This window comes from Bipolaris maydis (genome assembly GCF_028858645.1).
Source record: "Bipolaris maydis strain C4 unplaced genomic scaffold PSV08scaffold_8, whole genome shotgun sequence".
Lineage (NCBI taxonomy): Eukaryota > Fungi > Ascomycota > Dothideomycetes > Pleosporales > Pleosporaceae > Bipolaris > Bipolaris maydis.
In genome coordinates, this window is record NW_027093864.1 from 207,546 (window position 1) to 234,054 (window position 26,509).

The 26,509-nt window shown below is 52.7% G+C and overlaps 9 protein-coding genes across 9 annotated transcripts; 6 read left to right on the forward strand and 3 right to left on the reverse strand.

Moving 5' to 3' along the window:
- Positions 1-17: 17 nt before the first annotated feature.
- On the reverse strand, positions 18-2,605 carry PSV08DRAFT_203439 (uncharacterized protein). The gene is made up of 7 exons (XM_014218727.2): positions 2,505-2,605; positions 2,420-2,448; positions 2,305-2,364; positions 2,106-2,248; positions 1,906-2,052; positions 1,394-1,879; positions 18-1,344 (listed from the first exon to the last, which is right to left on the reverse strand). Exons 1-7 carry the CDS (start codon positions 2,536-2,538, stop codon positions 357-359), a joined length of 1,887 nt encoding a protein of 628 aa, XP_014074202.1. The 5' UTR covers positions 2,539-2,605; the 3' UTR covers positions 18-356.
- A 1,166-nt stretch (positions 2,606-3,771) lies between these two features.
- On the forward strand, positions 3,772-5,191 carry PSV08DRAFT_224171 (uncharacterized protein). Its single transcript, XM_014218728.2, has 2 exons — positions 3,772-4,114; positions 4,167-5,191. The coding sequence occupies exons 1-2, from the start codon at positions 3,927-3,929 to the stop codon at positions 4,960-4,962; spliced, it is 984 nt and encodes a 327-aa protein (XP_014074203.1). The 5' UTR covers positions 3,772-3,926; the 3' UTR covers positions 4,963-5,191.
- Positions 5,192-9,363: 4,172 nt separating this feature from the next.
- On the reverse strand, positions 9,364-11,479 carry PSV08DRAFT_362627 (amidase signature domain-containing protein; the record flags this gene model as incomplete). The annotated part of the gene is made up of 2 exons (XM_014218729.1): positions 9,364-11,415; positions 11,465-11,479. The coding sequence occupies 2 exons, from the start codon at positions 11,477-11,479 to the stop codon at positions 9,364-9,366; spliced, it is 2,067 nt and encodes a 688-aa protein (XP_014074204.1).
- Positions 11,480-11,861: 382 nt separating this feature from the next.
- Positions 11,862-13,138, reverse strand: PSV08DRAFT_410064 (PRP38 family-domain-containing protein). The gene has a single exon (XM_014218730.2). The coding sequence runs from the start codon at positions 13,014-13,016 to the stop codon at positions 12,021-12,023; it is 996 nt and encodes a 331-aa protein (XP_014074205.1). The 5' UTR covers positions 13,017-13,138; the 3' UTR covers positions 11,862-12,020.
- A 246-nt stretch (positions 13,139-13,384) lies between these two features.
- On the forward strand, positions 13,385-17,437 carry PSV08DRAFT_371502 (glycosyltransferase family 8 protein; the record flags this gene model as incomplete). Its single annotated transcript, XM_014218731.2, has 6 exons — positions 13,385-13,442; positions 13,496-13,972; positions 14,041-14,640; positions 15,630-16,582; positions 16,674-16,927; positions 16,981-17,437. The coding sequence occupies 6 exons, from the start codon at positions 13,385-13,387 to the stop codon at positions 17,435-17,437; spliced, it is 2,799 nt and encodes a 932-aa protein (XP_014074206.2).
- Positions 17,438-17,568: 131 nt separating this feature from the next.
- On the forward strand, positions 17,569-18,001 carry PSV08DRAFT_44223 (uncharacterized protein). Its single transcript, XM_066093963.1, has one exon. The coding sequence runs from the start codon at positions 17,700-17,702 to the stop codon at positions 17,940-17,942; it is 243 nt and encodes an 80-aa protein (XP_065948978.1). The 5' UTR covers positions 17,569-17,699; the 3' UTR covers positions 17,943-18,001.
- Positions 18,002-18,436: 435 nt separating this feature from the next.
- PSV08DRAFT_224181 (hemolysin-III related-domain-containing protein) lies at positions 18,437-19,761 on the forward strand (the record flags this gene model as incomplete). Its single annotated transcript, XM_014218733.2, has 4 exons — positions 18,437-18,635; positions 18,705-18,747; positions 18,810-19,028; positions 19,169-19,761. 4 exons carry the CDS (start codon positions 18,437-18,439, stop codon positions 19,716-19,718), a joined length of 1,011 nt encoding a protein of 336 aa, XP_014074208.2. The 3' UTR covers positions 19,719-19,761.
- A 1,558-nt stretch (positions 19,762-21,319) lies between these two features.
- On the forward strand, positions 21,320-23,208 carry PSV08DRAFT_402229 (major facilitator superfamily domain-containing protein). Its single transcript, XM_014218734.2, has 5 exons — positions 21,320-21,502; positions 21,560-21,578; positions 21,636-21,991; positions 22,040-22,845; positions 22,902-23,208. Exons 1-5 carry the CDS (start codon positions 21,351-21,353, stop codon positions 23,084-23,086), a joined length of 1,518 nt encoding a protein of 505 aa, XP_014074209.1. The 5' UTR covers positions 21,320-21,350; the 3' UTR covers positions 23,087-23,208.
- A 452-nt stretch (positions 23,209-23,660) lies between these two features.
- On the forward strand, positions 23,661-26,337 carry PSV08DRAFT_224189 (uncharacterized protein; the record flags this gene model as incomplete). Its single annotated transcript, XM_014218735.1, has 3 exons — positions 23,661-23,776; positions 23,843-24,133; positions 24,194-26,337. The coding sequence occupies 3 exons, from the start codon at positions 23,661-23,663 to the stop codon at positions 26,283-26,285; spliced, it is 2,499 nt and encodes an 832-aa protein (XP_014074210.1). The 3' UTR covers positions 26,286-26,337.
- Between the last annotated feature and the right edge of the window lie 172 nt (positions 26,338-26,509).

Below are 26,509 nucleotides of genomic sequence, written 5' to 3' on the forward strand. Positions count from 1 at the left end.
CAAAAAAAAAGGTATGAATCAAAAGAGATGAAGTGTATATATATAACTCAATCAAAGACCATGGCGCTAACCCAGACACCTTGCTAGCAAAAGCCCGGTTTCGACAGACGGACAAAAACGAACAAATCAAGTACGCATACACAGGGGCAGTCTCGCTTGATCATCATACAAACTCCTGCTTTTACCCTGTCCACGCTTGCTATCTCCCCCTCACCTCCGCCTCCCTAATCAAACAGATGCCACAGCGATACGTACGCCCCTTCAACTGCACCTATCCAAACAATGACATCTTTCACGGCGAATCAATACTACTAGTATCGTTGAGGCTAAACGCTTAAGGGTCTGCACTTTGAAAATCAAGATCGAGCTTCCTCAAGTTCAAGCTCGAGCTGCCGGATACGCTCGTCTTTTTCGCGATCAGAAGGCTCAGAGTTGGTAACCTTTGCCTTGAGTTGGGCGACTTCTCGCAGCAGAATGGCAATCTGGTCCGATTGATCTGACATGACCCTGTTTTGCTGCTCGAGTTGAGACTTGATGTCGCCTAGTGCGTCACGGAGAGCAGATGCAGGGCCGCCGGAGCTAGCTGCTGCGGCAGAGGTGGATGCAGCTGCAGGTGCGGCAGAGGGGCTAGCCGTTGTCGCAGACTTGGACTGAGTGGGGGTAGCAGTCTGGCTGGAAGAAGGCCTTGTTGGCTCAGGTTCCTTGGTCATGACAGGACCCCTAGTCTTCTCTTCTTGACGCGCAGCAGTAAAGTTACGGCGGTCTGCGGGCTTGGGAATCTCCTCGAAGCTGGATGCGCTCTCATCGTCGGAAGCGTTATCCTTGTCTGCGTACTTGGACGCGGCAGAAGCCATGGAATCCTTGTTGTCCCTCATCGAAGGTGGGGGCCCACGGGAAGCTAGCGGCGCATGTGTTGGCTCGGGCGCGGCCTTGGGTTGCTCCGTCTTGACAGGCGCGGATTCGGCAGTTGTGGGCCTGGAAGGCTTGTAGTCGCTTTGCACTTCCTTGGGCGCATCGCCCTCGTAAACGCTCTCGAGCGAAATCTTGGGGGGCATCGCCGTCTTGCCGCTGAACCATTCCTTGGCAGAGACACCGGGCTTGAGGCCGTTGGTGGGGGGGTAGATGTCACTCTGGAACATTTCCGATCGGCGGGGCACGATGAAGGATACAGGCTCGATGTAGGAATCATTGACCGTCTTGAAGCAGCGAAGGACTTCGTTCTCGTGCAGGTTGATGCCGCGCTTGGGAAGGAAGGCAATACCACGCTGGGGCTCGCCAGACTTGTACTCTGAGAGGTACTCAAACTTGTCGTTTTCGTATTCGTAGTAACGAATGTTGCCGTCACTGTCATGGTCAGTGGAAAAGCCAAAGAATAGGCGGGATATACACATACCCCTTGCCAGCAAGGTACAAGCACTGGGTGCCGTCGTCCCAGAAAGGCATGCATACACCAGAAATGGAGTCGAGAATCTGGAAGCCGCCAATAGGCTCACTGGGGTTGCGCGGGTCCCAGAGACCAAGTTGACGGTCACTCATCTTGGAGAAACCAGTGGTTGCAATGCGGTCCGTCTCGCCCATCCATACAGCGCGGCTGTTCTTGGCGCCAGGGTGTCCGGCAACCTCCTGTGCAGGCCTTTCCTGACGCACATCCCACACGCGCAACTTCTTGTCTCGGCTGGTAGTAACGAGGAGCGATCCGTCGGCGCTCCAGGACAGTGACTGGACAATGTCGTTGTGCCTGAGCGAGAGCTGGGGCGCGCCAGCCTCGACATCCCAGAGCTTGACAGTGAAATCACCAGAGGCACTGGCGAGGACATTCTCAGCGGCGGTGTTGAAGAGGACGTGGCCGACTTTCCTACATATAGGGGTTAGGGCATGGCTTTGAACGGAAGCGCTCAGTCGCACCTCATGTGGCCGCTCAGCCTAGCAACAGGAGCAACATCGGCGGGCTCCTCAGCGTCGGTGTGCAGTGTGAAGCCCTCGGGCACCTTCCAGATGAAGACCTTGCCGTCGTCCGAGGCTGAGGAGATGAGCGAGTCATTGAAGGGAGACCTGTGGGCAGTCAGTGGTGTGCATGACACTTCTTGTCTCAGACACAGGCGTACCAGTCGGTGTCGAGGACAGCGGCTGTGTGTCCGCGGAAGAGAGGCAGTTGGTCGGGAGCTCTGCCGCGCTCGTTGATGGGGATGACGGCAAAGGCACCGCCGCCGCTGGCCTCCCAGTTGACTGAGATGTATTCGGGGTTTGCCTAGAGGGCGTCAGAAGGCGTGTCGTCGTGGTCGCGTGGGCATGGAGTGAGCTGACCTTGATTAGGTTGGTGTCCCAAGCATTCTTTGTGATGCGCAGGTTATCATAGCATTGTTCCTGTCGAAGGGTCAGCATATATAGACATGGATCTTGGGAGGTGTAGCCAATGTACCTTCTTGGTGCCCTTGCCAAAGACATGGCCTGCATAGCTGTTGTTAGCATAACAAGCTGAGCTGGGGCTGGGCATCAACACTGACGGTACTTTGAGGCGCGCACGAATCGGCCTGCCATTGCGAAAAGTTGGGGCCGGGGAGATGGTGGTGGTAAGAATGAGGGACTCTCAGGCCTCGGGGTGGTTGGGTGAGCAGAGGAAGCGCTTTGCTTGAGAGGGGGAGAGGGAGGATACAGGGCAGTGCAGTGAATGGGCTGGCGAGCGCGTGTTTCGCCCTGGAACGCAGTCGCCCGTCGTCAGCGTCTTGGCAGGTGGATCCTCCTCATCCCTGGTCGCTCTACCTGTCCACCTCCACCACGCTGCAGCCAACGGTCGCTTCGCCCGCTACCAACCGCATGTTCGCAGCATGATCCCCAGCTAGTCGCGCCCTGCTATACCTTTGGCCCTGCCCAGCCTGTTCCGTTTGGCCGTCTGATTTCGTGTGCCGGCTGTGGGTACGGTTGCAAGTCGACCCTGAGCGTCTTTGTTCTCCATGGGCTCCGGTCTGGCCTGTTCGAATATGCACATACCAGCAGCCGAGTCTCTGGGTTGCTGCGTGTGCTTCGACCACGAGTTTGCATGCACTCGAGTGTGCAACTCAAATTCCCATTCATCAGCGTACACCTTGTATGCAACGACACGGCTGGCCCTGTCTCGTCTGGCACAGGGCAAAGCATTTAGCAGCCTACATGGTTCAAGTAGCCTCATCACTCAACAGACGTTGCCCCCTTTCCCGTCAAAGTCCAAGATTTGATACCGTCAGTGTCTGTCGATATAAATTGACCAGGAGTGGCTAGACACTGGAGATATCCATCCGAATCCGTATCAGGGACTTCTGAGTGCTCTCGTCATTTGTCTGCCGCCATTGACTCTGATATATATGGAGATCGATAGAGGATCCCTCACTGATTGTCCGTCGGCACGAACATAAGACGACTCGTAGATCCTCCAGCATCGCGGGGACAACTAACCGCATAGACAGAGACCGTCAACCTCAAACAAGGACGTTGATGCGGAAGCATAGGAATGGGAGGATTGCCCCAAACGGTTAGAGCGTTGGGCTAGAGTAACACACCTCCCTAGTCGGTGTAGCTTGGCAGGTACACAGTACATACTTACCGACATCATACTTTGGTACCTATGTAGACAGGGTCTGCCCATTTTGGTCAAGAGCCTTGAGATTTGGTTGGTGGCAGCCATGAATAATACACGCATGTGTTTAATCTAAGAATTACTCGCAGTGGCATTGCAGAGGCGCAAAACCAGCCAGCGTGTTATTAGTCTAATTCTCCAAGAAGCCGAAAACGTCAGACCTCGGCCCACGGAGGTAGCGCCGCGATGAGCAGCAACCACGACAAGATTGCGGAGAAGCATAAGCAGCTCTCTCTCTCTCTTTTTTTTTACCTGATCCTACCCACATTCCGCGACCCTCCAACCTACCCCAAAATATATACCAACCATTGCCGCCATGTCTGACGAGGAAAAGAAACCAGTCGACGCGCCCGACACAGCCGACACGACTGACACGCCAGAGGCCAAGGAAGCCGTCGACAAGATCGCAGAGGCAGCGCCGCCAGCCCGCCCAAGCAGCATCGGCAAGACGGGCTTACTTGCGGGCGTGAAAAAGACCGACGAGACTATCCTGAGGTTGAACAAGTAAGTCACTGGTCGGTACCGTCACATGCGCATCTTGAGCTAACGAGGGCAGACTGCTAGCTTCCCCAGGCGGCCTCTCCGCCTTCCTCTCCACATTCAACTACACCCTCTATATCCTCGCCTACGCCCAGACAAAATCCCCCGCCGTCTCCGCCTTTGCCACAAGGCTGCTGTCTCTCGTCCGCCCAGCATGCGATGACACAAAGATACCCGCCACCACCCTCGTCGACAATGGCACCGTCCCGCCCATTGCCGCTCTCGCCGTCCTCATCTCAAAGACGCGCACAACCCTCCGGTTGACGGGCACCCTGCCTCTCTACGCATGGCTGCGTTCCCTCGCCTCGGGCCCCAAGCCAGGCACAGACGTCGTCTTGCATAGAATCGCCACCCTCCAGGCCCTGAGCTACTTTGCTTACCAACTTCTCGAAAACATTTCCCTTCTCGCCGACTCGGGCGTCGTCTCCCCCCGCGTCGTCTCTGCACTCAACCGCGGCGACCCCAAGACTGCCCGTCTGTACCTCTACGCCTACCGCTGCTGGCTCGGCGGTATCTCGTGCGACTTCCTCCGTCTAATGCGCGAGTGGCAGATTGAAGGCCGCAGGAGGCTCACCCGTCAGCAAATGGTTGCTGAAGGCAAGGCAATCGCAGAGTGCCAGGGCGACGAGGACAAGAAATTTGACAAGAGGTGGTGGACCGACTTCGTCATTGCCAGCGCTTGGTTCCCCATGGCACTGCACTTTAGCAGTGCCAGCGGTGGTATCCCTGGCTGGAACCTGGGCATCATGGGTGCTTGTGGTTTGATTGCCGGAAGCACGAGAATGAAGGCTATGTGGGCAAGTACGGCATAGGCTTGCTCATAAGCATGGTTGATTGTCTGGAAACTGTTGGTGCACGTCATTCCGTTTTGTAGTTGCTTAGAATTTGACTCGGCCGGATTGCAGAGTTTGCTTTTTCGAATTTTCTTGCTACCTTTCAGCATTCTTCATCATGTTTTGCGATATGCAGAAAAAAATCGTACTGCTCACTTCTGTGTCTAAATTACACGGTTTCAATCGGGAAAATTCAAACCCTGTTTTTCCAGAATCAAATGCTCTCTCGTTTAAAAACAGTGAAAGGAAAGGACTGATAGTTTGAAATGAGTATTAAATGCGGAGCTAGATCCCCGTCACACTTAACAGCCCAGTGAAAGCAGACATACCAAGTATGCGGGCATCATCTTAGAACTCCTCCCATTACAGTAATGGCAGCTGACTGACTAAATTTCTAAGATGGATTACCACACATATCCATCCCACAATCACATTACATCCCGACCACCAATTTACCACCAGGATATCAATCCTACTATGCAAACAACGGCACCATATAATCCATTGACATAGATTGGAATTATGGACAAGGAAAAAAAGGAAGAGAGACAGGAAGTGTATGTGACCACTTTGCCGTGCCTATGGTAACTGTGATCTTTTACTTATAATTGTATTTCTAAGTTTGGTGGGTACAGGTTTAACCGTCATGAAGACAGGAGAACAAATCCTAGTAAATATTAATATTTTATCAGCGTTAAGGAGTCATACACCAGTTCAGATTCCGGACAAAATCATAATCAGACTCTTTTTACTATAACAAGCTACCCACATACCGACTAGCTATAGTAATATCTGTATGAAATGTGATTTCCAAAATGCACTTCACATCTAACAAATATACACTAATGCACAGCTTACCGGAAGATGTAGTAAAAGTCTGGACAAACACAGTTGACCTTTGCATCATCATCAGCCCTGATACATTAGATATTTTTTTTTCCATCCCCAGATACTCGAGCTGTTATGCTTTCCGTTGAGATGACAATAGCCCATATATGCCCCAAGGTCCCGGTGTTGCAAAGTGCATTTACCCAAGAACAGCAGTCAAGGAAGTATAACAAGTCGACTTGCAACATCACAATCGCTTTTCACAGCTACTCGCATTCCTCCTGAACGTCATCGGATCCCTGTCCACCCATTCGACACTCGGCAAGCAAAGCGAGGCTCGAGCCGACAGGTTTCTTTTGCACCATCTGGTCCTCAAGCCCCGGCCACCTGCGCCTGCACCCATCCAGATGGCAGAAAAGAAAAAATACACATGCAACTGGTCCGCCTCAGCTGGCAGCGGTTTACTTGGTGAAACGGCCGGAGGGGGGGTAAGCCCAGGAGTGTGTGCTCTGTTCCCGCCTCCCTTTGTTACCACCTCCTTCCCTGCATTTCTCTCTCTCTCTCTCTCCAAAACGATTCCCCAAGAGTGATCTTGTTGCTAACCAGGGAAAAGAAAATTAAGAGTGCTTTCTAATCCCAGCGGCCCTTCCCGGGGCTACACTTTCTCATCTAGGCCTGAGCCCCCATGATCGAATTCTTCGTTGTAGAATCCTTACAACGTTCTTGCTTCCTACCTCACCTTGGATTCTTAAACGAAGCTCTTCTTCAAGAGAAGGATGAATACGATATTTTTTTGTTAGAGCAGCGCGTTGGCAAGCCGTGGATTAACGGCACGAGGTCGTATGCGCGGCACTTGGTTGGTGAAGATTACAAATGTTGGAGGGGCGGGTTACGCCTAGGAACTACTTTGAGAGCCTGGGAGAAGGGCGGGTCGAGTAGTAGTATTGATATTGACCAAGTATGTAGGCTGTAGAATTCCCTTTGCGCTAGGTAGTCAATATGTAATCGTAATATTGCGCTTCGTGATGGAAAAAAGCCGCTGTCCTATTCTTTGATGATCTTTCTGCGTGATTTTTTTTCTCCATGTGGTGGACGAAACTTGTCACTTCCGGTCAAATAAGTGTGCCAAGGTGGCTAAGTAGTGTACTAGGACATGCCCTTTTCAACTAAACAGCATGATAGCAGCGAGATGGCCATGGTAAAGACACTGTGTCTGTATTCTTTGCAGAGAGCATTGTTGCGCGTAATTTGGGGGCTTCTGGCCTGCATCAGGGCGAGCAATACCATCCGGATGTGCCGGATAGGGGGGTGATGCGTTAGGACCGGACCGTACTCAGATTGACAGCGGGTGTGGTAAAGTAGGCAAAGATAAACCCTTCTTCCATCTTCGAAACACGCAAATGCGCTGATGACTGGGCGCCAGAATTTGATAAAAGCAAATTGCTTTCAGTCTAGAATAAGTAGAGAAGGTGGCTGACCTGCACGCTCGTTTCCTCGAGACCAGGGCATGGGTGTGGTGGCCGGAGTCATTTCCGGGATGTCACCCATTGGCTTCCGCTGGATCCGCTTCCATGTATCCGAAATCCCGTTGCCAGATCCCAGTCTGTGTGATGACTTGTTCGAGACACGTCCATGGGGAACAGGTACTAGTATTCAGGGCCAGCGTTTGAGCTTACGGAGACAGTGTTACAGACCGTTTGCTACGTCCTTACCGCTCAAAATACCGCATCCACATCACAGCCACCCCTCCTTTCGGCCCGCAAAAACGTGAGCACCCGGGAGATCTATACGACGCACCACTGTAAAGCGCATACCGAAGCGAACCATCTACTAGGACCAAAGACTGCGTATTCGCTTTGATGAGATTACGAGAGAGAGAGAGAGAGCAAAAAAAAAAGCCGTTGTGTCCAGCTTACTGACGCAGCGTCATACGCCGCGGCGCACCCACCAAGTTTTTTTCTCGCCTTGTCTTTTGTTCGCAAGACAGAAGCTTACGCAGCGAGCTACTGCACAGCGACATCATGGGCCGGTAAAGATGTTGTCTCGCCCCGTCGAAGCTGTGGCACAGCCTCATGCGCGGTTGGTGTGTGGCTCTTGGACGGGGGGGGGGGGGGGGGCGTGTCTCCACAGGCTCGCCAAAACAAGATTTGAGCGGCGGCTTGGCGAAGCTTAAGCAGACGCAGCTACTATGAGGGATTAAGCAGGGCGCCACAGGCTTGGTGCTGCTTCACGACGCAATGCGTAGCTACGCAGACCGGGGGGTCCGTGATGCTCGACTGCATATGTGATACGAGTACCGCCGACCAGCAAACCAATGACGCCCGCTGGATTATTGCCGCAACCACCAGCTGAGCCACCACCGCTCGCTGGTGTGATGGCTCTGCGTGCCGTCTGTTGCTATACGCGTAGCCATTCCCCACCCCTAGCCTGGGGCCTGGAGAAATGACAGGACAAAACGAGGCGGTGCATCCCGACGCCTGCGAGACCAATGACGGTCCTGACAACTGGCAACTGCTGAGACAGCTGGGGGGGGGTGTGCTAGGCAGGGCTTGAGGCTTGGTTCTGTTACGCTTTCTATCCAAGTTACTTGGTTGCTTGAGGCAGCTGATCAGCATTGGCGCTCGTATAAAAGTCTATCTGTCTGCCCGTTTATTTAGACTTCATTTCACAATCACATCAACCACTTCCAATCTACCATCCAAACAAAAAACCTCACTCTACTACTTTCTCAACTCACTCACCCCACCTCTTCTCTACCAGTAAGCTACTCCCACCCTTCACCTACCTCTCAACCGCCAATCCCCCCCGCCATTCTAACACTCCCCTTCCAGCACAACCAACTCTTTTTCAAAATGCCTGCCAGCGTCGCCTCCTCCATCTCTACCATCGTCAAGCCCACTGCCCCCAAGTGCGGCGAGTCTTGCGACTGCTGCGGCTGCGACGAATCCTGCTGGTGCACTGTCATGTAAAGAAAAAGATACCATCAACACATCTCAACGGCAACGGCAACCGAGTACGATAACATGCAACGAGCGTGAAGGGGTTTAGCGGGTTCAAGGAGTTCTTTTTTTCCCATTGCTAGATTTTATGGGGTTTGCTTTGGAAGCGAAGGGGGGTGGGGGCGCGCATAGAATAGTCACTACTGATTCTGCGGTCGTGGTAGTAGTGGGATAAGAGAATTTTATCTTTTTTTTTTCAACTTGAATTTCGCGTGTTTTCTTTCTTTTTTTTTCTCTATCTGACTTCCTTTGTTTTTTGGGGGGGGGGGGGGTGGTTTAGATTTGGGAGGGGGGGAGGAGAGGGATTTCAAAAAGGGAAAGAGTAAGCTGAACACACCGCCATTTCAAACGCAGGGGAACACTGATTGATGATACAGATGCGAAAGAAAGAAAACAAACAAACGTCAAAACTTACTCGGCGAATACGAAATCGACTTTACGGGAGTAGTGTGATATGGATAGCATGATTGAATTGGAGTGTATACAACGAACGGCCAAAGACGATAGATAATTCTACTCCACCGCCCCCACCCCCACCCCCCACCGAACCAAGCTATCTCTCCAACGGTACCCAAATCAATCTAGCGTCCCTCTTTCCACTTCCCTCGCCGTCAGCTTTGCTCGTCACAACAACGAGAACCATAGCATCCCTGGGCGGCAACGGCTTAAGATGCCAGCCCAGAATCGGCGGTCTCTCGGGCACATGGCTATGTGTAACCAGCCAGTCTACATCATCTGTAGTCAAATCGGACACTTGTTGGCCATCGACAAAAATCTGGACACGAGTCTGCGGCATGGCCTTGTGCAGCGTACCATGAATCAACATGGAAATGGGTCGAGAAGCTGATGGGTCATTCACTTGGACCTCCACACCAGCTATCACCGGACCCGGCCTTACCGCCGCCGCCGCCGCCGCCGCCGCGATATCCGTCGGCAACCCCGGCGTAAGCGGCGGCGCAACGCGGCCCTTGGTCGCCGTCTCAAACGCATACGCAAACTCGAACAATTTGGCATCGCGATACGCCTGGCCCGCAAACGTGATATTTACCGGCATCTTCTTCTGGGCCATGACGCCCATGGGCACACTGACGGTCGGCACGCCCAAGTGGCGAATCGCGCGGTTCCCGTTCGAGTACTTGACGCCGTTGCGCAGGCTGTGCGTTGTGCTGTCGAGATTGAATTCGACGTCTGCGAGGCCGACGTCGCCCTGGGCGGGGAACGCAAGCACGTCTAGCCTGTGCGTTTCCATCCAGTCTTCCAGGTCGCGTTTGCGCTGGGCTTCGAGCGCTTTGAGAGCTTGCTCCAAGCCTTGCACTTTGTGGATGCTGCTTGTTGTCTGGACGAGCTTGGGGAGACCGGCGTAATCGATCCAGTTGCGGACTTCGAGGAAGGTGTCGGGTTTGTAGTCGGGGGGCTTGGGGAATAGCATCGCGGGATCCTTGATGTCTGCTAGACATTTGATCTTAGCGTCGTTGTTCTGCACGAGAAAGGCGTCCCAGGCTTGTGCGATGAGGATGCCGCGCTCCACGAGATTCCAGTTTGTGGGTTGGCCTTGTACGTTGTTGGCCTCACCGGATACAGAGTCGTTCTCGTAATTTGTAACGAGGGGAAAGTCGGTGTAAACAATCTCTGCGCCTAAATCTTGGAGGGTTTTGGCTGCACTTTCCCACAGTGCAATGACCTCTGGTGAAACGTAGGTAGGCTTTGCGTATGGATCCGAGTCTTTCTGGCCAATGTACATTTTTGGGACTCCGACCCGTTTTCCTCTAAACGCTTGAGAATTACGTAGAGTCATGTAGTCTAGCTGAGGGGGCTGGGGTATTTGCACATGCTTTTGTTCTCGCACAAAGTCTCCTGTCGTATCTTGGTCCGGCGTAGCAATCACATTCAGAATCTCCAGCATATCACTAACCGAACGCGCATACGGTGTGGGTACATCGCACGTGACATATAACGGCCACAGTCCTCGGCAACTCAGTAGTCCTTTGGATGGCGTGTAGCAGACGAGGGCATTGTTCGAAGCTGGACTGCGTCCGCTGCTCACAGTCTCACTGCCCATGCCGAAAGCCCCCATGCTTGCCGCTACCGAGGTTCCTGCTCCGTTGGAGGAGCCAGACGAGAAGGCTCCTGTAAGGTACTTTGAATTATAAGGGGATTCTGCCCGACCATACATGCCTCGTTGCATACCCCCGGCGGCCATAGGCGGCATGTTCGTCTTCCCAATCAGCACTGCTCCTGCATCCCGCAACTTCTTGGCAATTGCAGAGTCCTCACTCGACATGACACCCTTGAGCGCAGGAGATCCTGCAGTTGCAGTCATTCCAGCGACCTTGTAGCTGTCTTTGATCGTGTAAGGTATGCCTTCTAGGGGTCGTGGCTCCAGACCCTGTGCCCGACGTGCATCAGAGGCTGCTGCTTCTTCAAGGACATTGTTGTTGAATACAGTAAAGGCACCAAGGCCTTTGCATGTGTCGTAGCGGGCAATACGGTTTAGGTATGCAACGACTAGGTCGACACTGCTTGTCTTGCCCGAAAGGAGGGCGTCACGGTGGTCCACGATGGCGGCCTCTACAATGTCGAAACCGGGTCTCTCATCGTTGGTCTTCTGTATGCTTGTTGGGAGGGTCGACTCTGTCTTTCAAATCAAAACTTACATTGATGCTCGCCATCTTTGGTACGCCACTCGCGCTGATCAGGTGATGTCTACTAAGCTGCCAGAGTGCAATTTACTCAAGGTTCCCATGCGCTGAGGAGAGACAGCTATGTTTATTCGATAGGCTCAAAACAATCAAAAAAAATACGTACAACGAACTTGAGTTACGTATCTCGCAGAGAGGGTCCCTTCCCCACTTTGGTGTTTGTATAGTCGGTTGGACTTTCTCTAAACGGTTAGCTCATGTGGTATCAACAAGTCCGCGGGCATTTGATAGCTGGGCCATGTTCCACAATTGATTAACAGACTATGCGAATAAGTATAACATAATCGTAGGTTTGAAAGAAGTCGTATAGACATAAGCCGTCAACAAATTTGTATGGTGACAGAGGTATAATGGTATATGCATGTATATGGCTGGTTATTGTTTTGAAAACGATATGTAAGATATAATCTGCAATAAAGCTTGTATGTGGGTTGAGACTGGTGGGTATATGGCGTGGGTTCAATTGTGACTTGGTAAGCGCAAGAGGTTCGTAGATTGGGGAAGACCCTTGTTATTCATCATTGCTGTGACGTTGGTTGCGACTGGAGCTCCGGCTTCGTGTGCTACGTCTCGATCGACTTGGTATGCTTTGCTCTCCTGGGCTACGACTACGACTCCTGCCTCGGTCCCGGCTATCATAGCTTCTGCTTCTACTGCGGCTCCGGCTTCGACTCCGACTCTCATGGTCCCTACTTCTACTCCTGCTTCGACTGTCATAGCTTCGACTCCTATAGCTTGCTTCACTGCCAACACTCCTCCTGTCCATGTCCTCATCCAGCTCGTCGACCTCATCTCCCAGCGGACTTTCTCTTGGGTCCAACATATCCAAATCCTCGAGAATTGCCCTTGAAGGCAACTTCCACAGGCTCGTCGCACAGATGCGCTCTTTTGTGAGGAGATCGTCAATGAACTGGTCGACATGGGTAAGGGTAAACGTGTCTTTGAGGCGGCGTTTGATCTTGCGGTAGTCGGTGAGTAGAGGCTCTAGTGTCTTGTAGATTTCGACCGGCTCCCAGGCAAGGCGAATGTAAAAGGCAGCGAGGCAGCGGAGATACTTGAAGCAGCCGAGCTTTCCCGCTGCATTCAAGTCAAGCTCCTTGTTGGCAGATTGATCGGCGTCGTCGGCTGCAGCGTCGCCATTCTCTTTCTTGACCTCGGCTTTGTCCTCTTCGTCATCATCGTCGTCGCGAAAGTTGAGGTACTCGAGAACGATTTCCTTGTCCGGGACCAACTGAAGCATCTTGAAGGCCAGGCACAGGAATGGCGTTGGTTTGCCTGTGATGCCCGTGGTGCCACCGATGAATTTGAGTTCTGCGGCGCGATCACAGAGTGTTGCAGCGTTCAGACCGAAGCATTGTTCCTTCCAATAGTACGACTCGGTGATGCGCTCGCGCACGCCCTTTTCGAAAAGGAGGGCCGGGTTCTGGCCACGGATGAGGGCGCCGCGGTATCCTCGGTCGTCGAGGAGCGCGCTCGCGTCGGCGCGATCAAATTGTGGTTTCGACATGTGCTGGGGACGGGTCGGCGGCTTGCATGCATGGATTCGGGATATGCTGGCCCAAGCGAGGATCAGGAATGCGCGCGCGCCGTTGTGTTCGGGTTGCAAAGGTCGAGGTAAGCTTTGCGGGTGAGGGTCATGGTTGGGATAATTTGAGACAGGGAACGGGTGGCTAGCTATCGATTGTTGCCCCTTCAACGACAGGCAAGATGCAGCCCTACGGACATGGGGGCATCTACTAGAAGTCGACTGCATGTAACGCCAATGCACATTCTACACTTTGCTGCCCATGCACCACTTGTTACTCTGCACGCTCCTTGCTTGACTCCCAAGACTCTTCTTCTGATAGCCCCTGTGTTGCGCATTCACTTGTCGGCATGGGCCGCCTCCTTCTCACTTCGGGGCAGGTCTCGGTCCTCTTGTCCATCAGCATTGGTACGTCCGGCGACTGTCTGATGTCATGCCCCTCGACTGACAGGCGCGCTCAGTCTTCTTCTTCACACTCGCCCTCTTCCTGTCGGGATGGGTGTTGCAGCAACGCTATGTACACTCGCTCCAAGCCGCCATCAAACCACGACTGCCCAAGCCGTTGCCGCCGCCCAAGGCAATCGAGCCACCAACGCTGGATGCGAAATGGGCTCGGCCCATGGGCAGCCGTCCCGAGGTGGATGACACGTATGCACAGTACATTGCAGGTCTGACGATGGATTGGAGCAGGCTAGGCTACGTACAGGTTGTGCGCGAGCATGTGGCACTGTGCAGTGCCGTCATGCTGCTGTCGGACTTGCACCGGATGAAGAGCCCCGCCACGAGGATACTGATGTTCCCCAAACTATGGCTGGCAGAGTCGGCAGACAACAAGTACAGTGCTGAGATGACGACTACGCGGAGGCTGCTGCGGACGGCAGCGAGACGGTACGGAGTGAGGCTGGTGCCCATGGAGCCTCTTGTCGAAGGCGCAGACGGTGAGTTTGTTGACAGGCCGACAGGCCGACAGCGGGCAATTGGTGGCAGGCGCTGACGACAAGGACAGACACACTGCCCTCGTCCTACTCGCTAGCCAGTCTGTATTCACTGGTCGACTACGAGCGGCTACTGTACCTCCAAGGGCCAGGCGTGCTGCTGGATGCGTCTGCACTCGACTCGCTGCTTGCCTTTTCCAAGTCGGAGCCCATGGCAGCATACCCGGCGACGGCGGAGCGGACAGACATGTCGACGTCGCTGCTCGTGGTCCACCCGTCACAGCAGAGCTACAGCCAGCTGCGGGCACTGCGGGCGTCGAAGCCGACGTCGGATCTCAACATGTTCCGCCAGACATTCAGCGTGCCCGACTCGCTCATTTCCGAGTGGTCGCTGTCCATGGGCAATGTCGTGTACGAGTCGCAGCAGCTGCGGCAGGCGGGCGACGACTTCAACGCGACGGCGTTTGAGCAGGCGACGACGTTTGTGCGCCTGAGCGATCCGGAGCTGCCGGGGCCCGAGTACGACGTGCCGTATGCTGAGCGGGCGCGGCTGCGGCCACCGAACGCAGCGGCGCAAGAGGCATGGAGCGGGCTGTACGAGCGCTTCCGGCAGCGGCGCATGGAGGTGTGCGGGCTGGACCTGGAGACGTATGAGGCCGTGGCGGTGTCTGGTGGGGCAGCTGAAACGGAGCGGGCGGGCGCCGAGCTCTGAAACGAGCAAAACCAATGTTTATGTGTGAAGTCACGTCTAGCAGCTGGGCATGGATGGGGTTGGCATGGGAGCACGAGGGGGCGCTTTTGTGTGTGTGTGTGTCCTCTGTGTATACACGCGTGTTGTTTATCCAGCTCATTTGCACACGGCCAGCCGAGTATGATCATGGCACGGCCGGCCAGATATGATCATGGTGCGGCCAGCCAGTATTGCTCAAGACGGGCATGGCGCTAAAGGGGCATCATGCACACGCAGACATAGTATGTAGTAGCAGATGGATGGCGGCCAATGTGAGCGGGTGCCTGTCGTGTCGGTGTGGGCAAGGCTGGGGGCTGGGCGTGTTGCGGCCATGGACCGGGATGGGCGAGCCCGTGGTCCTCGATGCTGGTACGCATGACGCAACCAGCCTGCCTTCCGGCCGCCGCGCTGCTGACGGGCAAGGGACGGGCTGGCTGCGGCGGGTGCGTGGGTGTGGGGGAGAGGATGGCGCATCTCAGTATACAGACATGTATGTGTCTTGCCGTATCGACGGTGCATGTAAGCAGCAGCACCACAAGTGTCCATGTACCAGGGCCAAGCCCTCCAGAGTGGGCAGCCAAACGCGAGGGTGAAACGGCGGCAGCTGGATGCGCGGGCAGACTGCAGCTTCGTCGTCCTGGCCTGGCCTGGCCTGTCCGTCCTGTCCTGCCTGTCCTGCCTGTCCTGCCTGTCCTCGACCACGACTACGACGCCGCACCGCCGCCAGCCAGGACTAGCGGACGCCCCAAGCCCCCAAGCCCGCCGCTCTCTGCCCGCCCACGCCGCATCCGCAACCACCAGCCCCGTCGACGACCTCATCGTCCCATCCATTGTCCGCCCATCACCACCTGCGCCGATGCACGCGCCCGCCCTCGCTCACTAGACACTGCTGACATCGCCCCCGCGACCTGCGTCGAAGCACACCGGCAGCGCAGCGCCGCTGCACCAGTCGACCCGCCCCTCCAATGCCTACCCTGGGCTTCCTCAAGAAGAAGCGCACAAAGGACTCGCACGGCTCGCGCGACCTCGACTCGCCCGCCTCGCCCACAAAGGACTCGCACTCGCCCCTCACGCCCACCGGCTCCCGCAAGTCGGGCTCCTTCCACCTGCACAAGACAAAGACCAACGACTCCAGCACCACCGCCACCTCGGCCCACGACGCCGCCACGCCTGCTGCCATCTCCACCTCCACCACAAACACGTCCGCCACCGGCACCGGCACCGGCTCCTCGTCCGCCTCCACCGCCCCGGGCGCGCCTGCCGCCGCCCCCAAGCCCGTAGACTCAATGAACCCCGCCCATACCCAGCAGCAGCAGCAGCCGCAGCACAACCACCACCACCAACAGCAGCAGCAGCAGCAGCAGCAGCAGCAGCACCTGCAGTCACAGCAATATACAGCCACAAGCCCCCAGTCTAACCCCCAGCACTCGCGCAACACGCCCAGCATACAGAACCTCATACACCCCAACAACACCACCACCACTCCCTCCTCCAACACGTCCTCCTCGCACCACCCGTCCGCTAAGAATGGCGCCGTCCAGTTCCAGACACAGCCCCTCAACCAGGCCCGCGTCACAAAGGGCAAGTACTCGCTGACCGACTTCACCATCCAGCGCACCCTCGGCACCGGCAGCTTTGGCCGCGTCCACCTCGTCCAGTCCAAGCACAACCAGCGCTTCTACGCCGTCAAGGTGCTGAAAAAGGCCCAGGTCGTCAAGATGAAGCAGGTCGAGCACACAAACGACGAGCGCCGCATGCTGCAGCAGGTCAAGCATCCCTTCTTGATCACCCTCTGGGGCACCTTCCAGGACTCCAAGAACCTCTACATGGTCATGGACTTTGTCGAGGGCGGCGAGCTCTTCAGCCTGCTGCGAAAGTCTCAGGTACTTTGTCATCTCTCTTTTCTTCGCTTCTATTTTCCTGGCCCCTTGTCGTGTACTGATTTCGGGCATCAACCGACACTAACTCCCATAGCGCTTTCCCAATCCCGTCGCAAAGTTCTACGCCGCAGAGGTTACGCTCGCGCTCGATTACCTGCACTCGCACAACATCATCTACCGCGACTTGAAGCCCGAGAATCTGCTCTTGGACCGCCACGGCCACCTCAAGATTACGGATTTTGGCTTTGCCAAAGAAGTCCCCGACATTACATGGACCCTGTGCGGAACGCCTGACTACTTGGCGCCCGAAGTCGTCGCTTCCAAAGGCTACAACAAGTCGGTCGATTGGTGAGTCGCGAGCAGCAATCCATGTTTTTTTTGGCGTCTACTAACAGCGCCAGGTGGTCATTGGGCATCCTCATCTTCGAAATGCTGTGCGGCTTCACGCCCTTTTGGGACGGCGGCTCGCCCATGAAGATCTACGAAAACATTCTCAAGTCGAGAGTAAAGTACCCGCCCTACATCCACCCCGACGCCCACGACCTCCTGCAAAAGCTCATCACGCCGGATCTGACCAAGCGGCTGGGCAACTTGCACGGTGGCAGCAAAGACGTTATGAACCACCCTTGGTTCGCCGAGGTGACTTGGGACCGGTTACAAAAGAAGGACATTGACGCTCCATACGTGCCACCCGTTCGAGCCGGAGTCGGTGACGCCAGTCAATTCGATAAGTATCCGGAGGAGACGGAGGCATACGGTCAGGCAGGGGACGACCCGTGCGTGCAGAGTCCTCCTTACACTGTAGATCATATTCTGACGTGTCCGAATAGCCACGGGCACCTGTTTCCCGACTTCTGAGCATACCAAGCCCTCAACTCGAGACACAATACCATCTTGCCCGTTCCTCGCACGAGTGACCTGCGTACGGCAATCTCCTGATCAGCGTACTCCTAAAACATCCGCCGACATCGTACCTACTAAAAGACAGTCTTCATCATCCTCGAAACATCGGCCTCTGCGCTTTTCGGCTCTGCAAGTCTAATCCTTCCTGGCTTGCCCCCCCCTTCCCCCCCCCCTTTTTTTTTCTTAATTTGTTCCTCTTCTTGCTGCTATTATTGCTATGTTTGCCACCCATTGGGCTTACTGTCATCTGTGTATCGTGTTACTTGGATCAACCGATAATGCCCAACGAGCCCACAGTGTTGTTTACCTGTTACTCCATGGTATGATAAGGCGGGTTATTGGATTACGGCTGTCGCATACTTGGCGCAAACTGAAAATATGGGGCTATGACCAATGCAAGGCGTGTAAGCCATCAATTTCAATGCTACTTGGAGTTCCATTTTCAAGTGACGTGGTCTAGAGAGAGGACAACTACCATCAACAGCCAATCTATTCTTCTCCCTTTGAGCAATTGCTCCATGGTAACAATTGAAAAGTTACCACAGGAAAGCCAAAAGGAACGAGACTTATGCCAAAGTTTGGCCAGCGTTGTAGTGCATCGGCATCACACCTTCCACCACATGCTGACGTCAAGCTCCCGTCCCGTCCGGCACTAAAGTCGTCCTAAGTACCATGTTTACCAGCAGACGAACAATCCAAAAGCAAACTCTGACGATGTTCCAAAAAAAAAAAGTTGCACGACTGTTACTTCCGCGGATTCGTGAGCTGCGTCATGCTGGCGCACCACAAGCGTCTTGGTGACTTGATCATGGTCATTAGTTTGCAAATGAACATGAGTAGGAATGTATTGAGAGCGTTTCTTTTATATCTTTCTGGGCGCGCAACATTGAAGCAATTGGCAATTGTTGTACCATACATCTTACTTACTGCACCGTTGTGATCTAGATCCGAACAATGACATTGGTTACTTGCCAAGGCGCTAGTAGAGTGGAAGTGGGGATCGTGGAAGGGCAGACCAATGGATATGGGAATTGTGGCACAACGTTAACACAACAGCAGCACGAGCAGTTTGGCGACAAGAGGGACCGAGGCCAACTTCTTCAATCTGTGCGTCTCAATGACGCCGATGAATTGCTTGAATGGGATGACTTGTGTAAGGCCATCTATTCTGCTACTCGTAACGAGCCATTTTGGGTGGTCAACTAACAGTTTACGTATACAGTACATTGGCAGCAGGACAACGAGTTTATACTGACAAAGCACCGGTAAGAACCTACTTCATTTTATTCGCTCATCTGCATGAACAACACTGATCAGCTGCTGACAGACGAGCAACCTTTTCCTACCAGCGCTCGCTCAGGAGTGTGTTCCAAATTCACAATGAGACCGTCAACATTTGGTCGCATATCTTGGGCACTGCGGGCTTCCTATATCCAATGGGCGCTTTGGGATTGTGTATGAGGGAGCTGGACAGACATGCAAAAGATGACTTGGCAGTGCTGATCTACTTCATCTCGGTCATAGCATGCTTCTTTTTTTCCTTCGTGTAAGTACTACACTTTCTTTGTTTTCTCCTTCTCACCGGTCCTATCAAAAGCAATGGCTACATCAATACTTTGCATATCATTGGCGTAGGGGGTGATGCTTGTTCAGACAAGAGACCAAAGAACTGACACTTCAGCGCAGTTACCACATCTTCCTAGACCACAGTCAAAGCGCCCGCATATGGACAAGTCGCTTCGACTACCTCGGCATCGTGGTCCCTCTCTGGGTTACCACCATTGCTAGCACCCATTTTGGCTTTCGCTGCGAACCTGACCTGCGCAAGACTTACAGTGTCTTCGCCACAGGCGCAGGACTCGCATGTGCTGTTACTACACTCCATCCTTCCTTTACTCGTACAGCTTCCAAGGGTTTCCGGACAGTAACTTATCTTCTCCTTGGGCTTTCTTCATTCTTGCCCATTATTCACGCCTTGCGCCTTTTTGGATGGCAGCAAATGGAACAGAGGATGAGTCTGTCCTACTATCTCGCACTTGGGCTTTGCCACGGCACGGGTGCAACAACTTATGCAAGCAAGGTGCCTGAAAGATGGTATCCGAAACGTTACGATCTTGTCGGTAGTAGCCACCAGATTATGCATGTGCTAGTTGTGTGTGGCGCGGCAGCATATGGTCTAGGTGTGCTCAAGGCAAGAGAACATTGGAAAGGCTTCGACTGTGCACGTCTTCAGTGAAGTGGGTAAGCAGGAATTTTCCTTAAAAGGACTCTATCTTGTCTCTTTTGTAAAGGTATTTGCAAGCATCTTATCCAGTCACAGCCATGACAAAGCTGGCCCTTGTAAGAACTCAATGACTCTGAAACAATTCAGCATCTCCGCGGTTGCTCAGCAAAATCAATTTCACAATCTCGAAAAGACCCACATCCGCAAAAAACCTCTTTATCGCCGGAGATACTTGATTCCAACTGTTCTCCGCTCACCACACCTTTTACCTTTTTGTCTGCCACCCCAATAATCGTTGTTCCGATATCGCTACACGCCCACCTCTATCACATGCCAGCCGAAAGAGACCACGGAGTTACACATTTCTCAGTCGTACGTCAGAAAAACGAGCAGTACTTCCCAACACTCTCTCCCAAGGCTGCTCGAAACTTGGCACGATGAAGTTCAGCAACACAGGAGCTTCGATGACGTTTTCCAAACTTCTGGGCGAATTAACAATAATACATCTCACCAGATCATTACAGGACTATGATTTGCCCATCATGGGTGTGGTGTCGTAGCGGAGCGGACTTGCAGTCATGCGAGATAAGGCATACATGCTACTGCCGATTGGCCCGCGCCCATGTCGTAAGCGACAGGCTTCAATCGAGGAACAGATCGTCAAAGCCAAATCCGTGCCCAATCTGGGCACAAGACTGCAATAATTGTGCAAAATTGAGCGGATGTGTGTTTTGTGGTGCTTCTGGCTGCAACAGTTTGTGATGCTGATCATGACAGGTTTCCATTTCTGCACAATACACAAACTCGACGTCTGGACCTCGTACAACTCACATTGCGCCAATTTCAAACCACAAAAGCAAGTTTGCAATCTGGAACCTTGGCTTTGGTCGATATCCAAAGTTGGTTTGTGGTCTGGGCGAGACTAGAGCTCTTCCTCACGCCACGAAGTAGTAGAGATTCCGAAATCCAAAGGAACAGCAAGCGCCAAAAAAAAAGCTGGAGAGCTACTTTCACAGCAGAAGCCCTCTGCCAAAAGCTGATGACCGCGGAAAAGCAGCAATTCATATTATCTCTACAAGTTCTGATAAGGACCCATGCTGAGCTCCTTGTCTAGTCTCTCGCCTGGTTAGCGCCAAGAGATAAGGAGAACGCCTTTGCCGTCCCCCCACCATCCCGCGTCAGTCCTCAGCCGCAGCGAAACTCGACTCATCCCTTACCATTCAGTCTTTCTCCACACACTTTAGCCAGACTATGATGAGTTATAATTCGCTCAAAGGCTGTGCAGACCCTGTTTTAAAGCCGGAGCGCTGATCGGAGACATTTTGAAAACTCTCGCTACGCGCTTTAGCGTACATTGATCGGGACATCTGGATTTACACTTACTGTTTATCGACAACGCAGATAACGACGACCCACCAGGATTACCGTAACCAGGTACCGGAGAAGTCTGATCTTCCTTGGCCTGGGGGAACGTCTTTGCGCCACAAGCTTATGGTGGTTGGGGTAAGTGCGTCACCTCTGTTCACCGCGGAAGTATCACAATTGGGCTTTTTGGTCGACAATCTATATAACTTCTCGACTGCCAATTGTGGCCATCATCATCATCATCATCAACAAGCGTCAGCATCCATTCAGATTCTCACTATGCCTTTCGCTATCAACCTCCTCTGGTCAGCACCAGAAGTCAACCCCTACAATCAAAAGGCCAGGTCGATCCCTGTACTCAACCCTATCAACAAGTATGGGCGGGTCTTCTTCTTCTCTTACATGGGCTTCTTCATCGCATTCTGGTCATGGTAAGTACTTCCCCACAAGTGGACCACCTTGCCCCACATGATACTGACGATGATCAGGTACGCGTTTCCGCCTCTGGTATGGCTACCCTGTGCCCTTAATCCATGAGTATTGTCCCGACTAACATTTCTATAGCTGAGTAAGAGTATCAAGGCGGATATGCACCTCACACAAGACCAGATTGCAAACTCCAACATTGTAGCGCTCTGCGCCACATTGTTGGTTCGCTTCATTGCTGGGCCCATGTGTGATCACATTGGTCCTCGCAAGACTTTTGCGGTGCTACTGTTTGCTGGCGCTATCCCCACTGCTCTTGCCGGCACTGCCACCAATGCCACAGGTCTCTACTTTATCCGCTTCTTTGTCGGTATCCTTGGTGGTACTTTTGTGCCTTGTCAAGTATGGAGCACTGGTTTCTTTGACAAGAATGTCGTTGGAACTGCCAACGCATTGGTTGGTGGTTGGGGCAATTCTGGCGGTGGCATCACATAGTAGGTCTATTCTATCATATGCGCCATACTCTCTGCTAATTTGAATAGCTTTGTCATGCCAGCCATCTATGATTCCCTCAAGAAAGACCAAGGCTTGTCCTCGCACGTCGCCTGGCGCGTCGCTTTCATTGTCCCATTCATTATGATTACCGCTTGTGCTCTGAGCCTCCTGCTCTTGACTGACGATACTCCTAACGGAAAATGGTCTGAACGTGGCGTGAAAGTCGTATCAAGTGACCAAGCACAGTCATCCGTCGTACCTACAACGGGTGCGATTGACGAGAAACCGACGGCTGCTAGCTCCATAGCTTCCAACGACGAGAAGAAACAACGACAACCTTCCACGGATATCGAGGCCGGACATGGAGACGTCCAAGTCATCGATGAAGTCCAACACGAAGTCATCGTCAAGCCCACTTTCAAGGAAGCTATGAAGGTCATGTTCTCCCTTCAAACCGCATCGCTTTGTGCCGGCTACTTCTGTTCTTTTGGCGGCGAATTAGCCATCAACTCCATCCTCGGCGCCTACTACCTCAAGAACTTCCCATACCTCGGCCAAACACAATCCGGCCGATGGGCTGCCATGTTTGGTCTATTGAACGTCGTCACACGTCCTCTCGGTGGCGTAATTGCCGACTACATCTACAAAGTCACCGGGCATAGCCTTTGGGCTAAGAAATTCTGGATCCACTTTGTTGGCGTCATGTCTGGTGTCCTGTGTATTGTTGTTGGAAAGCTGGACCCAAAGAACCTGGATGAGATGATTGGACTTATTGCTGTCATGGCCATCTTTCTCGAAGCTGGCAACGGTGCTAACTTCGCTTTGGTACCGCATGTTCACCCTCATGCCAATGGTAAGTCTTGTTCTTTTAAACCCAAGATTCTATACCAGCTGCTAACGGTATTCAAGGTGTTCTTTCAGGCATCGTTGGTGCAACCGGCAACTTTGGAGGCATCATCTTCGCCATCATCTTCCGCTACCACAAGACGGACTACGCACAAGTTTTCTGGATCAGCGGCATAATGATCATTGCGCTAAATTGCATCTTCTTGTGGGTCAGACCCATTCCGAAGAACCAGATTGGTGGTCGATAAACCCTTTTATGATCTTTCTACGATTAAGTTTGTTTTCTAGCGTTATGATAGATGAGATACCTTTGCCTTGGTTGCACATGTACATGATTATTTTGAATGTCAAACTTTAGACTTTCCCACGTGGCTTTCTTTTTTTTTTGGCTTTGCATGATGCGCTAAAGTCTCAAAGGATATCCAATAGTCTTTGTGTTGCTAGTCCAGTCCAGGCTGAGGCTGTGCTCAGAATGTGCAATTCTCGAGTGAGGCGCTAGGCGAAATGCACACTAGTTCCAGAATTGCACTTTCAACAGCGTCACCGTCAGCCCCTGCTCACTTTTGCACTCAGCTACTACGCATGATGTGCAAATGTATTCTTAATACTAGAACTGCACAACTAGCATCTTTTTCCTTGTCGTATTCTTTTGCATTTAAACTAACTTGTGTACCCCTGTTTTCTGCATGCTACCTAGATTGTTCCCTGGTGGTTGCCTAGTACATATATGCGCTTTCCTTGCTGTCATCTCTTATCATTCAAGTGCAACAATTCCATTACCCATCGCTTTTGCACCCGCTGCTCAAGAATAAGGGTTGAAAGATGACAAAGGACTGGGATCTTGTCCAAGATGAAATCAAGGAGCTTTCCTTCTCACAAAAGAAAACACTCGAGGAAGTGAAAGAGATGATGGAACGGAAATACCAGTTTCGCGCTTCGTAAGTGGATATTGCATGAAGTGGTGATGATACTAGACGTACTATTTACTGACACATGGAGAAAAGAACAAGAGCGTATCGTATGAAGCTGAAAGAGTGGGGGCTCATGAGACACAAGCCGCGCGGTATTGTTCAGCGCCGACGTGAGGCGAGACACAGGAGCAAGAGTAGTCCAGTGATCGACAATGACGGATGGGAGGAACAACCTGGTGGGACAGATGAGACTGTGGCCACCAGTCAATCATCACCAGAGAATTCCTTGGAGACTAGAGGTTGGCCGATTGGCACCAATCTGCCGAGTCTGGCTGCTGACGAAGCGGTTGACAATGCGGAGCCAGCGTTCATAGAGCCTCAAGAGTAAGATCTGGTCAAAGTGCTTCGTGGCAATCGAACATATACTTACCCAACATGTCGCAGCCTCCAAGTACCTGCTCAAATATGGCCCGTGGATTCTTCTCAACCATCCGCCATAGTATTGGACATGGTTGAAGCAATCCTCGATAGCGACGCTGAGCGGCTCGAAAGGCTCATTCTCAAGAATGAAGACCACATCAATGATCCCCTCGGCTCACTCTTGTGTGATCCCACGAATCGCCTCTTTGGCCACCCTGCGCTCAATCGCATGGTCATCCTGCAGCACCCTGGACAAACCATGTTTGATGTCGCGTGCGGCATGCCATGCGGGCCAGTCGTTTGGGCCCTGCTTGCGTATGGTGCAAAAGGCTCCAAACATCCACTTGGCTCAGATTTGGCCTTGCACAACGCCATCAAAAACGGACGTGTCTATACTGTTCAAGCGCTACTCCTACCTAACCGCTCGGCTGTTAATGGTCTTCCCAACTCCAAATGGACACCACTTCGACAAGCTATATTTTGGATGCATCCAGAAGTCGTTCGCGTCCTATTGAACCGAGGCGCAAACGTCGAGGATCTGGATCCCCCGCTTGTCCAGACAGACGTAAATTCTCCGCTGCAGCTGTGTCTGGTGCGCAGGATGAATAACTATTCTGATCCCTTGTATCGCGAAAACTGTCACAAGATTCTCTCACAGTTGCTCGCTGCAGGAGCAAATGTTCACAGAACTTCTCAAGATCCGGTGATTCAATCGACATTTGACGCGTTCCTACAGCCATGGAAGAATCGTCCTTACTGGGCTTTTGAAGTCTGTGAAGAAGAGCTCGAGTGCTTTGCAATGTTTGTTAGCAAAGGCGTTAATCTCCAGTTGTCCTTTCAGGGAGTTCCTTGTCGGTCACCTGCCAAGGAGAGTTTTGTGCATCAGGCACTTTGGCACTCGACGCCAGCGATTGCAAGATTGCTTATCGATAACTTTGTTCAAACGCCAAATGAAAACGGTTCGCTGCTTCTCCAGGAAGTCGTCGGTAGCTGTCCGGATGCAAAGCGACACGGTACCGATACACTGCGTGATATTCAAGTTTTGCTAGGAAAAGGCATAAGTCCCAACCTCACAGAAGGCAGTCTAATAAGTCCACTGCGCAAGTGTATTACAGAATGCCCTGCTGTCGATCTCGTTGCACGTCTTCAGGTTCTTCTTGACGGGGGCGCGGACCCAGAAGTCGAAGATCCTGACGGCGTGCAACCGTATATTCTCGCGGCTGAAACTTTCGACGAGCCACTGCTATCTGAAGTAATGTCCGCTCTGGCTGCCAAGATTTCCGGGACACATTTTCGGACTCTTGATGGCGCCCCGTCTCAAGGCCCTGGCGACCTTTTTCCTATCTCGACAACACAGACATACGAACAAGTCATGTCATGTACACGACCGACAGGCGATCTTACGCTTTACATGCAGCGCACGGTACCTGAACATATCCGACCAGTTTTTCGCAAAGCATACTTCTCCGTAGCCAGTCGATACTTTCTCGAAACGGCGGTTCATCACTCGAACACAAGATTATTGGATTTTAAAGAGAAAGATGAAGTTATGCAGATTGGTCTGATGCGTGCAACCTTGGGTATTCCGCGTGTCAGATTTAACACAGACCCTGTCGGTACACTAATGCACATGGTGCCTTATCCGCCAGATACAATACCAGAGCCCACGGCATCTGAGCCAACAACGCACAATAATCCTGCCGTTGTTGTTGACAGAAGCTCGCCTGCTTCAAGTAAGACGATCAACTCCATCACTTCAACACATGGACCGTTTCAATTCAATCCCACGGGTAACAAGTCAACATTAGCTGATTGCCAGCTCTCACCTGACCCGGCTGCTCCAGCTTCCCCACCAGAGTCGAGCGAAGACTTCTTCATCCCATCTATCACACGACTGCGGTGGCCAAATCCCTGCGCAAAACCCCAACCAGGCGATGCACAAAAAGTGCTCGAAGCTGTTCTAAATGCCACATGTGGAACATGCAACAATGGAAAGATGTTGACAAAGAAAGAGGTAGAGAGGCATGAAATCGAACACACACATTGTGCAGATTGTACCGATAAAGATTGCACGAGGCGCTTCTGTGCTGCAAGAAGAACAGCTAGCATCACGTGAAAAGCTAGCGATCCAGACGACGCTATCGTAACGGTCAATTTCATACAACCAATAACTTTGGAGAGCTCACAGAGATCGCAACTATCCATACATCGATAAACAACATGTAGATCGACCGCCAACTTCTATTGCTCGAAAAGCTGGCGTTGTCCTTATGACGTACCACTGCCCCTTTCTCAGTCCCATACCGCAAAAGCGATTCTGGCCAAAGACCCGCTTGCATA

Excerpts from the sequence above, each read along its gene's own strand:
- PSV08DRAFT_402229 (XM_014218734.2), top strand. The coding sequence starts at position 21,351 with ATGCCTTTCGCTATCAACCTCCTCTGGTCAGCACCAGAAGTCAACCCC. Across the intron at positions 21,992-22,039 it reads TCTGGCGGTGGCATCACATA|CTTTGTCATGCCAGCCATCT; the intron begins GTAGGTCTATTC and ends TAATTTGAATAG. Across the intron at positions 22,846-22,901 it reads TGTTCACCCTCATGCCAATG|GTGTTCTTTCAGGCATCGTT; the intron begins GTAAGTCTTGTT and ends ACGGTATTCAAG.
- PSV08DRAFT_224171 (XM_014218728.2), top strand. The coding sequence starts at position 3,927 with ATGTCTGACGAGGAAAAGAAACCAGTCGACGCGCCCGACACAGCCGAC. Across the intron at positions 4,115-4,166 it reads ACTATCCTGAGGTTGAACAA|ACTGCTAGCTTCCCCAGGCG; the intron begins GTAAGTCACTGG and ends TAACGAGGGCAG.
- PSV08DRAFT_203439 (XM_014218727.2), bottom strand. The coding sequence starts at position 2,538 with ATGGCAGGCCGATTCGTGCGCGCCTCAAAGTACC. Across the intron at positions 2,249-2,304 it reads GGGACACCAACCTAATCAAG|GCAAACCCCGAATACATCTC; the intron begins GTCAGCTCACTC and ends GACGCCCTCTAG. Across the intron at positions 1,880-1,905 it reads AGGCTGAGCGGCCACATGAG|CCATGCCCTAACCCCTATAT; the intron begins GTGCGACTGAGC and ends TTCCGTTCAAAG.
- PSV08DRAFT_44223 (XM_066093963.1), top strand. The coding sequence starts at position 17,700 with ATGTTTGCCACCCATTGGGCTTACTGTCATCTGTGTATCGTGTTACTT.
- PSV08DRAFT_410064 (XM_014218730.2), bottom strand. The coding sequence starts at position 13,016 with ATGTCGAAACCACAATTTGATCGCGCCGACGCGAGCGCGCTCCTCGAC.